At 46.3% G+C, this 11171-nt stretch overlaps 1 protein-coding gene across 3 annotated transcripts in view; it reads left to right on the top strand.

Annotated features, from left to right (window-relative positions):
• The first annotated feature begins 254 nt into the window (after positions 1-254).
• Positions 255-11171, top strand: part of GLS (glutaminase) — a 52029-nt gene continuing 41112 nt past the window's right edge. For 2 of the 3 annotated variants that reach the window (XM_052675798.1, XM_052675800.1), the window contains exons 1-4: positions 255-599; positions 4415-4492; positions 6623-6719; positions 7178-7299. In XM_052675798.1, coding sequence (XP_052531758.1) covers positions 271-599; positions 4415-4492; positions 6623-6719; positions 7178-7299 — 626 coding nt within the window. In that variant the 5' untranslated portion in view covers positions 255-270. The remainder of the gene's footprint in view (positions 600-4414; positions 4493-6622; positions 6720-7177; positions 7300-11171) is intronic. The other variant, XM_052675799.1, reaches the window with a different exon arrangement.

Raw genomic sequence — 11171 nt, 5'->3', positions numbered from 1 at the left:
GGGGCGGTCCTGGTCCCGGCCCCGCCACGCGCAGCGGGCCCGCCGCTCCCCCTCGGAGCGAGGGCTGCACCGCCCCGCGTCCCCGCCCGCCTCCCTCCGCGCCCCGCGGGCGGCTCGTCCCACGCCGGGAGCGGCGTCCCGCCCAGCCAACCGTCGCGCCGCCTGCCTGACAGTTAGGCCGCGGCGGCCAATCGGCGGACGAGGGGGCGGGCGCAGCGGGACGCGAGCGGCGCGGCGGGCAGGCGGCTGGGCAGTCTGCGGAGGCGCAGCATGATGCGGCTGTGGCGTGCGGCGCTGCTGCGGGAGCTGCGGCTGCTCGGCCAGCCGGGGGCGGCCGGCGGCGGGCCCGTGCCCGGGCCCGGCTCTCGCTCCCGGCGCCTTCTGCCGCAGCTCGCCGCCCTGAGCGCCGGCCCCGCCGCCCGCCGCGGTCCGGGCCCGGCGCGGGGTCTGTGCACTCGCTCCGAGGGCGCCCTGGAGGAGCCGGGGAAGGGGGCCCAGCAGCCGGCGGCCCCCGGCGAGCCCCCCGCCGACGGCGGCCGCAACAACAACCACGGCGGCGGCGGCAAGGAGCTGGCCGGAGGCGGCGGCGGGGGGGAGAAGTGAGTGCGGGCGGGGCGGCGGCGGCGGCGCCATGTGAGCGTCTGCGGCCTCCTCACACGCGGGCGGAGCGGGAGGGGCGGGCGGCGCCCGGCAGGTGCGGGGCTGCGGGCGGGGCTCGGCACGGTGCGGGCGGGTCGGCGGGGATCGCCCGGCGGGCCGGGGGAGCGGGTGCAGGGCGGGCCGAGGGTGCCGCCGCGGGACGGCTGGCGGGAGCCGTGCCGTGGGGTTGTATTGGTCGATCGATCGATTGGTTTTTCTCGCAAGAATTGGTGTCTGTGTCACCTCGCGTTGATGACGGATGACGTCCATCCGCGGGCGCGGAGGTGGCGGAGCGCACAGTGCCTCCAGCTGAGCCCGGAGCGGGGCCCTCGCCCACGGCCTGAGGCGGCCACGGAGCACGCTGTGTGCCGCCGACTCTCTCCAGCGCTCTGCCTTACTGGTTCTTGGTCTTAAGCAGCTCCTGAAGGAGCCCCGTTCGTCCCCCGCTCCCGTCCGCTTTGGTGTCTTGAACGCGAGCTCAGCGCGCTGAACCTTCCCCAGGTTGGACGGATAACTGCAGGCCTCGTGGAGATGCGTTTCCTTCGGCTGTGCTTGGAACGTGCCCCTCTTCTGTCTCCTAGGTGGCCCGTGAGTCTTCTCACTGCTACCTCCGGGGTGGCCTAATTAAAACCTAATGCCGGGCTCCTTTCCCCGGCTTTGCCACGCCTCTTATCTAGATGAAGAGAAGCCAAAGAGGAAGCGAGACGAGAAAAGAGTGCTTCGCTTTAACGCGCAGCCATGCCTTCATCAGCCTCATGTTAAGAGGAAGTCAGAAGAGATTCCACGAGGTCAGGCAGGAACTGCAGCTTGTGGCTTGTGTGTAGCTGTCCTTCGGACAGTTTTTGGTGTGAATTTGTTCCCCTGTGGGCAGGGGGAGAAGCTCCCTTGGTCTTTTCTCTCTCATCTCACCAAATGTCTGAGCCGCTGGGCTTGGGCCAAACCTTTTTTGCGTTGAGTTATGAGCTGCTTGTGAAGGCGATGCTTGTTATTTCAGCTAGCAGACTCCTTAATCATGCGTGTGCATCAGATTAGAGAACTATATAGGACATAATGCGCATAGATAAAATATTATAGTTAAACTATCTTTCATCATTTAGCCTCCTGTGTGAATTAGCTCTACGTGTAATATTTTGGAACAAACAACATTTCTGGCTGTGCCTCAAGTGGGCATGGCCTGAAGACTTACTTCCACTTTCTATGAGAAACATACACGTTGCCTTCAAAAACATGCAGGAAAAAAAAGCCCCAGTATGGCAGCTGTGGTGGTTGCGAAGGTGGTTTTTCCAAGAGGTAACATTTCCTTAAACTGAGCTTTTAGAACAGCTCCTGCTGATCAGCATCAGTTAGGGGAGCTGTGAAATTTCTGACACGTGTGGGGAGACTGCATAGTCACAAACCAGTTAACAGTAATCGCATTTTTGGCCTTTGACGAAAGTGTGTGAAAGTCAGATAGTCATGCTTTGAGCATTCCTGCACAGTGAGCAAAGAACAATTGCATGAAACCTATAGCATGTAGCTACAAACAAGAAAAGAACTGGGAACTGTTTCTTTGCAGTTCAGGTTGGGCAGGAATTCCTGGTGGCACATCGGCCTCGCTCATTCTAATTCTTCCACTATGGGGTTGCAAACGTTTTACTTAAGCATTTGTACGTGGTACCTTACATGTAGAAGTCTTTGCTATGTTAACACAGTGCAGGGTGCCAAAGAGGAGTGTTTGAGCAGGCAGGTTTCTGATCTGTCAGCTGGCCTGGGTGAGTGCAGGCTGCGCTCTGCTGGCTGCAGTGCAAGGGCTGCTGTGCTGAGCCGGTGGGTGGAGAGGGTCCCTCTGGAGGGCAGCAATCCCATCGCTCTGTGGGCTCACCTGGGGCTTGTTAAATTTTGGGAAGAAGAAATGTCTGAGGTTAAGCTGAGAAAGCAGCCATTGACTGGTAATTCTGATGACTGAAGGTTGTGGATTAGAAGGTAATCATTGCTTCATGCTTAAGTGTTTAAAATGCAGTATCCAAGCGCAGTCGTAAACGATCCAGATACCATCTTGTGTAACATGAGATAGTGTCTACTTCTGCTTTCATTCTGTGTTTACCTTTTTGCATTGTATGCTGGACAGTAATAGGATCACATGTAGTTCACCTTAGTATAAGCTACTTCTGAGTTGTGTGGACATGTAATAAGGTGATGGGAAGGAGCAAGACAGTGAATTTTGAAGTGTAGCTGACTTACAATATTGCTGGTACAAGCATATAGAATCCAGCAAAGCAAAACAGAAGAGTTGCTACCATTGTAATGTTTTTGTCTTAGAATCACAAGAGAGCACTACTGCTGCTTTTCAAGGCCAGGGGTGAATTCTGGAGATAACTTTATGAATTTGTTTTGCTTTCATACTCAGGCTGGATTCCAGTAGAATCACTGGACATTAATCAGGCAGCTCTTCATCTCACTGTGCTCAGCTATGCAGGTGCATCAAACTGTTGGGAGTTTTCATTCTACCCAAACTTCTCAGAGTAAGATTTTGAAGCAACAGTTCACCAGGAACACTTTGATATCTGACGGCCACGTCTTTGGCCTGAAGGTTATGAATGTATGGTGTTCTCTGGGTCTTCTGAGCTCTCAAGTGAACAGTTCCCCGCTGCTGCTGGTGGGCTCCATGTCCAACTGAACAGCAGCCACTACTCGGTGTGGCAGCTTCTGCAGGCTTCATACTGAGCTACAGATGGCAACCCTGGCAGCTTTCACTTGTGTCTTCTGGTTAGTAACACGTGATCCATGAGTAGCCTTAATATGACTTCATATCATGTTTTGTTCTTCACATCCCATTTTGCATTTGTTGGCTATGCCTGAAGGTAGGAATGTTTCTCTAGGAGAAGGCTTGTTTATTTTGTTGGCTTTTTTTTTTCTTTTTATTTATTTTTTTTAGTTTTCTTTTTTGCTCTCCCTGTGTGAAATGAGTTGGTAACCACTGTCCAGCTGTTTGAAGGCACTGTCTGAAATGAGAAGTCAGCCACGTATTTAATACGTAACCTCTTGGTTAGAATCATAGTTGAACTTCGTATTAGAATAAAATCCTCCAGGGAGTCTGGAATAAGCACTGTACTGATGCAGAAGGGAAAACTGGGGGAGGAGTAGGGACTGCAAAGGCCTTGTTTTTGTCTTGATACACAAGGAACAGCGTGGAGCAAACTGGGGCATTGTGTCTAGCTCACAGGTTGCAGTACTGCTAAAGAAGGCTACTTGTACCTCTGGTTTAGGTTATTTCCTTTTTTTTTTTTTTGTTTTGTTTTAATTTATCAAGCCATTATTGACATAATGGAATAAAGTGGAATTTCCACTGTAGTCAGGCTGTTCCCTGGGTGTGAAAAACGTGGCTCTTTCCAACCTGCGCTGAATAACTCTATCTTGCTAAGTGTGCTCACTGCCAAAATACCGCTTTTAGGTAAAGCAAACATGGGTTACTGACATCGATGACCTGACAAACTGCAGAGCAAGCCTTTCCACCTCTGTTTAACCGATAAACTTTATCAAAGGATAGACTGTTTGACACAGAGCAATTTTCTGTAAATATATCAAGTGCCGTCCTCTTTGCTTTGGCAGTCGGCGCAGAGCCGTTGTTAAATTGAGCTGACTGACCCAATATTGAACAGCAGCAGATGTGAAAGATATGGAAACTATTTCACTTTGTGCTGTGAAAGCTCCATCTCTCTTCAACAGATGGAAAAAAGCAGATAAAAATCTCGGTTACGCGTCTAAAGCTTTTGTCTATTTTTCTGCAATCTTCCAGACAGGAGTTACATCTTCGGAGTAATCCTGAGTCCAAGGGGAACCGGGAGGTTTCCTCTCCCAGAGCTCCGGGACGCCGGTAACAAGTCTTGTTGCATAGATGTTGTGCAAAACATCAAGTTGTTCTCAGCACTGAGCTGAGTTAAATGCTCCGTGTGAGTGGGTGAAGCTCAGGGCCGTAGTGTGGCTCTGTAACACTGCATGGCTCTAAAACGAGTAGATAGCTGCTGAGCTGCAATGCTGCTGCAGGAGGAGAGTTTGATCTGCATGTGGGTTGGTTTGGTTTTGCCAGCTGGGTCTGGGCATCCCGCTCTCAAAAGATGAGCAGTGCGGTGTGCTGCGTGGAAGACGTGAATTTTCTGGAGGAAAAAGGGCGTTTGCTTGAGGTAGCTGTTAGTGCCCGCCTCGGTTGAGTTGCCAGGCTGTCTGTGTGTTAGTCAGCCAGCTCTGCTTTTAAAAAAAGTCCAGGCTGGAACACAACGACAGTTCTGTGGGCTTACAAAGCTGTCTTCTGTTCGGAGTATGGAAGTACGGCGTATTGCATTGGAAAATGAGAAGTGAGGTTTTTACTGCTGGTTCTAAGTGCTAGTTTGCAGGAAGGGGAGGAGGCGAGCGCAGCCGAAGGGTTGCTGTACGTTTAAGAGGTATATGGAGATAATCAGGTTTTTATTAAAAATAATGAATCATGAGTGTGACCTGTTGTTGAACTACAGCAAGCGAGTGCTGGGAGGAGAGGGAGGCGTAGCACCCATCTGCAGGGCTGCATCTGCCACCCGCGTTCTGCACTCCACTGCAGGGCTGCTTTGTGCAGCTCCCAGCCCTGCAGGCAGCCTTGCTGTGCTGTGAGGGGCCGTTGATCCCAGGAAGGCTCTTCTGAGCAGGAGTTCCACTTGTTTCTCGTGTGCATGTGCGTAGTGCTATAGAAATAGAGAAAATGCCTTGGGACAGTCTGCTGTTAGGTAGTAAGTCTCAAGCAACAACTTGCATGTATTATACCATAGTGACAATGTATTCTCAATGTTAACAGATGAGTTTTAAAATTAGTGGCTAACCTAAGGTGAGACTGCATCCTCTGCATTTCCCTTATGTTTACTGGGGAACTTGTTTTTGTTTTTTTTAACTTGTGAAGCATCAACACACTACACTGGCTATGTCAAAACTGACGTCAACACTTGAGGGTATTAAAAGGAAAGATGTGAAGCCCTTGGCTGCCGTTGCCTGTAGCCCTTTGGGAGCACATGGTTCCTAGAGCAGCCTTCCAGCTGCATGTTACAGAGCAGGGCTCCTGGGAAGCCAAGGGATTGACTCAGCCTTGTGCTGTGACCTGCTGCAGGGGTGCTGTGCGGTGTCACAGAAAGGAGAAGCTGAGAGCAGGAGGCAGCTCTGTGTTACAACATGGTGTTCTGGGTGGAATCTGATAGCTTTCCTTCGTGTCTCACTTAAAATGGAGAGCTAAGTTAGGAACCAGTACAGATGTACAAGAAGTGCATCTGGTAGTTAACCACAAGGGAGAATAGGAGGGCTGCTGTATGGTACTGATAAACATACTGGCTGTTTGAAGATTTATCTGTACTGCATGGAACTTACACTGTCTGCGTTGCTGCTTCTGGTGCCTGAGATAGTTCCTGTTAGTGGATTATGCTGCAGATGGCTTCACTTGCTTTCACTGCAACTGACGTGGCCTACATAAGCTTCCAGGACGGGGCACTCCTGGGAGTTCCTAAAAATGGGACTATTTTGAAGAAAATAATACGTGCCCATCACCTCTTGCCTTCTCTTGTCTGTGAAATTCTTGCATCAGTCTGCTCTTTGAGCTGAGTTACAAGGCATGCAGGTCTTGGAGTCTGAGGCATTTTTTATCCTCTATGCACGTAGCACTTCTGTCCTCTGTAGGATCAAGCAGAGAGAAATGCAGTGAATCTGCTCCAAAACATTTCCAAATCCGATCTTAGAAAGACATTTGTCAGTAAAAAGGTGTGTGTTAGAAATGTTTCTAAAAGCATCATATGTATGCCTCTAGTGTTACAGTTTTTCCTACCTTAAGCTGAATTAAGCCCTGATCATTGATACAAAAGCAAACAAAAAAAACATTGTAATGAATACTAGTAGTTACGTTGGTAGTTAAAATGTGTTTCCTTGTGAAAAATGCAAACGTATGAACAAAAATACTCACTGATTTGTGCTTGTGTGTGTTGTTTTTTGTTTTTAGTAAAGTGAAGCAAGGTCTCCTTCCTAGTTTGGAAGATCTGCTCTTCTACACTATTGCAGAAGGACAAGAGAAAATACCAGTGCATAAATTCATAACTGTAAGTTTACTGTTCCTGGGTGCTGTATGTGAGCTCCTGCTACAAGGTGTTTGTTTTTTTTTCTAACGTTCTGGGTGCAAGAATATAAATGAAGGAATCCATGTTACAAATGGGTTGCTGCAACCAGGAATATGACTTTCCCCTTCCTCAATGCTGTGTGTGTAATTGAATGAGAATTCTTGTGCTCTTAACTCATTTATTTGCTGTGCAAGGGAATATGCTTCAAAGCTTCTGTGTCTGTGGCCCAGCTAAGTGGTGTTTGCACTTAGACAAAATGCAGTTGGACCACTGTGGATTTTGATCCAAACCGTAGCAGCCCTATAGTATATATCTTGAGTATTTTGATGTTGATGGTGCCGTGGCACATAGTTTTTTACGTTAATAAATGAGACTGAACAGCAGAGATCTTTGCAATAGCATACATTTTCATTTTAGTAATTACTGACTTATTGTGGCAGGCACTCAAATCTACAGGATTACGTACGTCGGATCCCAGGTTAAAAGAGTGCATGGATATGTTAAGACTGACCCTTCAAACAACTTCTGATGGTGTGATGCTGGACAAAGACCTCTTCAAAAAGTAAGCTTTGTTGTCAGTGTTACTGTACAACTCTGAATGAATGTTCTGTGTGTTACTGACATCTGTCCTGGGGAGACTGACGGTACATAGTTGTGTAGTAGGAAAGGGTCCAAGCACACACTCCTACTGTTGGTATTTTTGTAAAAACTTCTGTGGCTTCATGCAGAAGGCAGGTGTTGTAATACTCATCAGTGCTTAATGTATCAGCATTACCTGCATGTGTACCTGACCGCATCCTGCAGCTCTTACTCACATGTCAAGTAAATGGATGCCATGTGGGTTATTTTCAATAAGTGCATAAGTTTTCTTTCTTTCTGCTTTTAATCTGAAGTCCAGGGAGCTGCTTCTGTGTAGTTCAGAGCATTTTGGTACTGAGATCAGAGCACGTATGTAGGTAATTCTAAATGAGTGTATGAAAAATAGCAAAGCTGAACTACTGCTATGCAGAGATGAGAACCGTAGACACTGCTTTGATTTGATTTGGAAAAGATTTATGTGCCTTATTTTAGTGATAGTTTAAGAGAAGTCTGTGGTTGTTTAGCTGAACAATGTAAGCACTGTTCAGCTTGTCTTCCGTTCCTTACAGGCACACTCCTTCATTCAACTATTAATGGCTTTTGAGTGCCAAAAGATTATAACTAGGTGCTCTTAAATCTTGAAGAGAAGTTTGTAGTCTATTTGCGAGTCCGTTTTTCTTCCATTTGCAGGGTAAACGATGCTATATCTGAAAGTTGCTTCTTTCAAGATGATATATTTCTGTTCTGTACAAGCATTTTTTTTTTGTTAATGGTGTACTGGGCTCCTCCTTCTGGTAGTTTGGTGTGTGTATGTATCAATGCAAATATGTGGGTATACACACACACACACAGATAATTGAGAACTAGTGCTCCTCATACACACGTGCATCAAGGAGAAACTATGGGGAGTGCTGATAGCATAAACTTGATGTAACAAAAGATTTAACACCTTCTTACTGGTTTTATTAGATTGGAATTTGACTTAAATTGCCTTATTTTGAAGTCTTCTGGCTTTTTGGTGTTATTCGTCTTAGACAAAAAAATTGGAGGAAATTTCCATGTTACAGTTAGAACAGTTCCAGTTTTTTGTCTTCTGTCTCCAGAGGTTCTGGAAATGAAGACTGGATACCCCAGTTCCAGCCAGAAGGCTTGTTAATTTTCTTGAAGCAGATGTTGCAATAATGTAACATAACAGTCTTTCTCTGTTGCTTGATACACTGGTGAGAAAAGTCTGCATGCTGAAAATGGTGCAGCATTCCAGTTAGCTGGTGGTATGCTTTATGTTTTTTGGTACTCTTAAAACTTTGTTACTACTGAAAGTGTATAGATAAAACTTTAGCTGCTGAACAAATGAGCTAGTGATACGTTGGTCAGTGTGTATGGCAAAAAGGGGAAAGTCGTAATGGAGCTGTTTTGGAAAGGGTGCCAACTTGAGTGAGAAGGTAGCTATTGAGTAACAGTTATGAGTTTAAACTTCATTCTTTTTCCTATTAACTGGCTTTTTAGACGTACTCTTTGTCACAAGGTACTTCGTGTCCTGTTCTGTTGACTTGGAATTGCGGTCTTGATGGCCAAATCTCCTCTGATCTGCTGGTGGGAAGCAGCAATCTGGGTCTGTTCTGTTCTAAGCATCTGTTACTGGATCTCAAACAGGCTTATCTTTTCCTGTGGAACAGCTGTGCTGCTCTCTAATTCTGGGCAGCAAATCCTGGGGAAAACTTTAATATCAGACATACTTAACCCAGGTATTAATAGATGCTTTCTTCCTATTTGTTTGAGGAAATAAAAAGCTATTGATAGAAACTGTAGAGGACTTTTGCTATATTACTATAAATACCTCTTTTTTTTTTTTTCCTGGAGTTGCACTTATTTGTTTCTAAAATGTCTAAATATTGTACACCTCACAGACATCATCTTCCTAGTTGGAACTGGAGCTTCACATACTGTTTATACTGCACTTTTTGAATCGAAAAGATTTGCCCAGATCCCATTTTGCTGTATAGCTAGCCTAGCGATTCCTCTAAATCCATGAGTTCAGAGTATCTCGTTTTAGCAGGTATCTACTTTGCTTAGGAAAGCAATAATCAGCACTGGGAGCCAGAATTTTAAAGAGAAGGGTTAAACACAACAAGCTTCATGACAAAAGAAATAAAATGAACATAATTTCATGCTACGAGCCTGTATATATTTTTTAAGAGAAGTTGAAACTCGAGCCATGGCTTCCAAATGATGCAGATCGTAGGACTTGAATGCCAGTGTTCTGTTAGAGCACTGTGGAGAAAGCAGGGAGCTGAAGGGCACTGGGTTGAGGTGAAATGTGTTGTAAGCTTGACAGTTTCGCCCTTTGTAGGGATGAAGTAGGCAAGTCAGTTACAAACCTGTTTTGGAAAACAGATGTGATGATTTCTTACTTGTCACGAAAATATTCACGAGAGAGAGAGTCATGTGTGAATTTCTATTCTCTTTGCTCATCCATCTTTCTGATGGGAGCTGATTGAACTTAATCCCTGGTTTACCCTTGAGTGAAAGTGGCTTGTTCAAGTGCAATGCTAGTGCGTTGCTCTGAATTGCACATCCCTGATAAAGCACATGCAAATGCATCACGTGACAGTAATAGACAAAATTGCAGGTTATTCAGAGTCCTTGCTAACCATACTTGTGTTTTTTCTAGCTAGATTTATTTTGACCTCTCGCTCATGTGAACAGCAACGTGGTGGTATTGCAACCCAACTGCGTTGTTAGGCTGATAGTAAAAAGTTTGGGAAAACAGAGATTTGAGATGGGAAGGTAGCACTCCTAACTTAAACACTATTCATACATGCAGTATGTAATAAAGTCTACTTTGTTCTTGAAGTTTTCATGCTGCTCCATTACTTCTGAGCCATTCTTCTCTGAAGAGTAACATGGAACATAAACCATCTATAGGCTCCACTGGGGAGATGTCAGCTGTGGAATATTAGAGTCTGGCAAGATGGATGTCCCCTATTGATTGAAAGTATCAGTGCTGCATAACTGCAGCTCACTGAGACCTATGCTGTTCTGTCCATGCAGTAGTCGTTTGCAGTACTTGGCTAGATGAACCAAACCCCTGTATTTAGTGCCTCAATTCATACAATTTGCCTGGATTAAGGAGATGCTGATCTTGGCAGTTAAAGAAATGCAGTGAAGTCCTTAACCAGCATGGCCATTTCGGCAGTCAGTGCCTAGTTTAAAGCAGTTGAATTATTTAAGTGAGACTTGATGTAAATTGGAGAGTATAAAAATGCCCTTTCTGCAGTGTTATGTGATATGAGAGGAGTGTTTCAGCGTATGCTGCCTTCCTACTGTCATGTTGCTCATGCTCTGACTTCTTGGCCTGTTTTAATAGATTTAGATTAACTTCATTTTTTTTTCTAATGAGAGTATTTAATGCTTTCTGTGTGATGCAGATCATGTGCTGAAATGCATCTGAAAGTTAAACCTAATGTGCGTGTATATTTTTCCTTCTGCACACGTGGCTGCCATAATTGCTCTTAATTACTTTTGAGAAAGGGTTGAACCACCTGCAGGAAGACTGCTGGGAACAAAAATGGGCAGGGTTTTGGCAGGCTGTGTGAAAAGGGAGGGGACGAGCATGACAAATCACAACAAAACCAGCTGAAACTGCTGTTTCAATGTAGGTTAACAGTTTATTACAGGCGGAGCAATTCTCAGATTGCCCACTTGTATACAAGAAACTTCTCTGCTGTTTCTCTTCCTCTGTTGGAGGGAAGGGCAGACCAGCATTTGGGATGGTTGTCAGTTGAATTTGCTGTAAGGCATTTAAAGTACAGTGGAGTTCAGAGTGAAAGTGAAGCTTCTAAAAAGGGAAGGGGG

Source organism: Tympanuchus pallidicinctus, unplaced genomic scaffold (genome assembly GCF_026119805.1).
Source record: "Tympanuchus pallidicinctus isolate F22 unplaced genomic scaffold, pur_lepc_1.0 scaffold15, whole genome shotgun sequence".
Classification (NCBI taxonomy): domain Eukaryota; kingdom Metazoa; phylum Chordata; class Aves; order Galliformes; family Phasianidae; genus Tympanuchus; species Tympanuchus pallidicinctus.
This window is presented reverse-complemented; position numbering and strand designations above follow the sequence as displayed.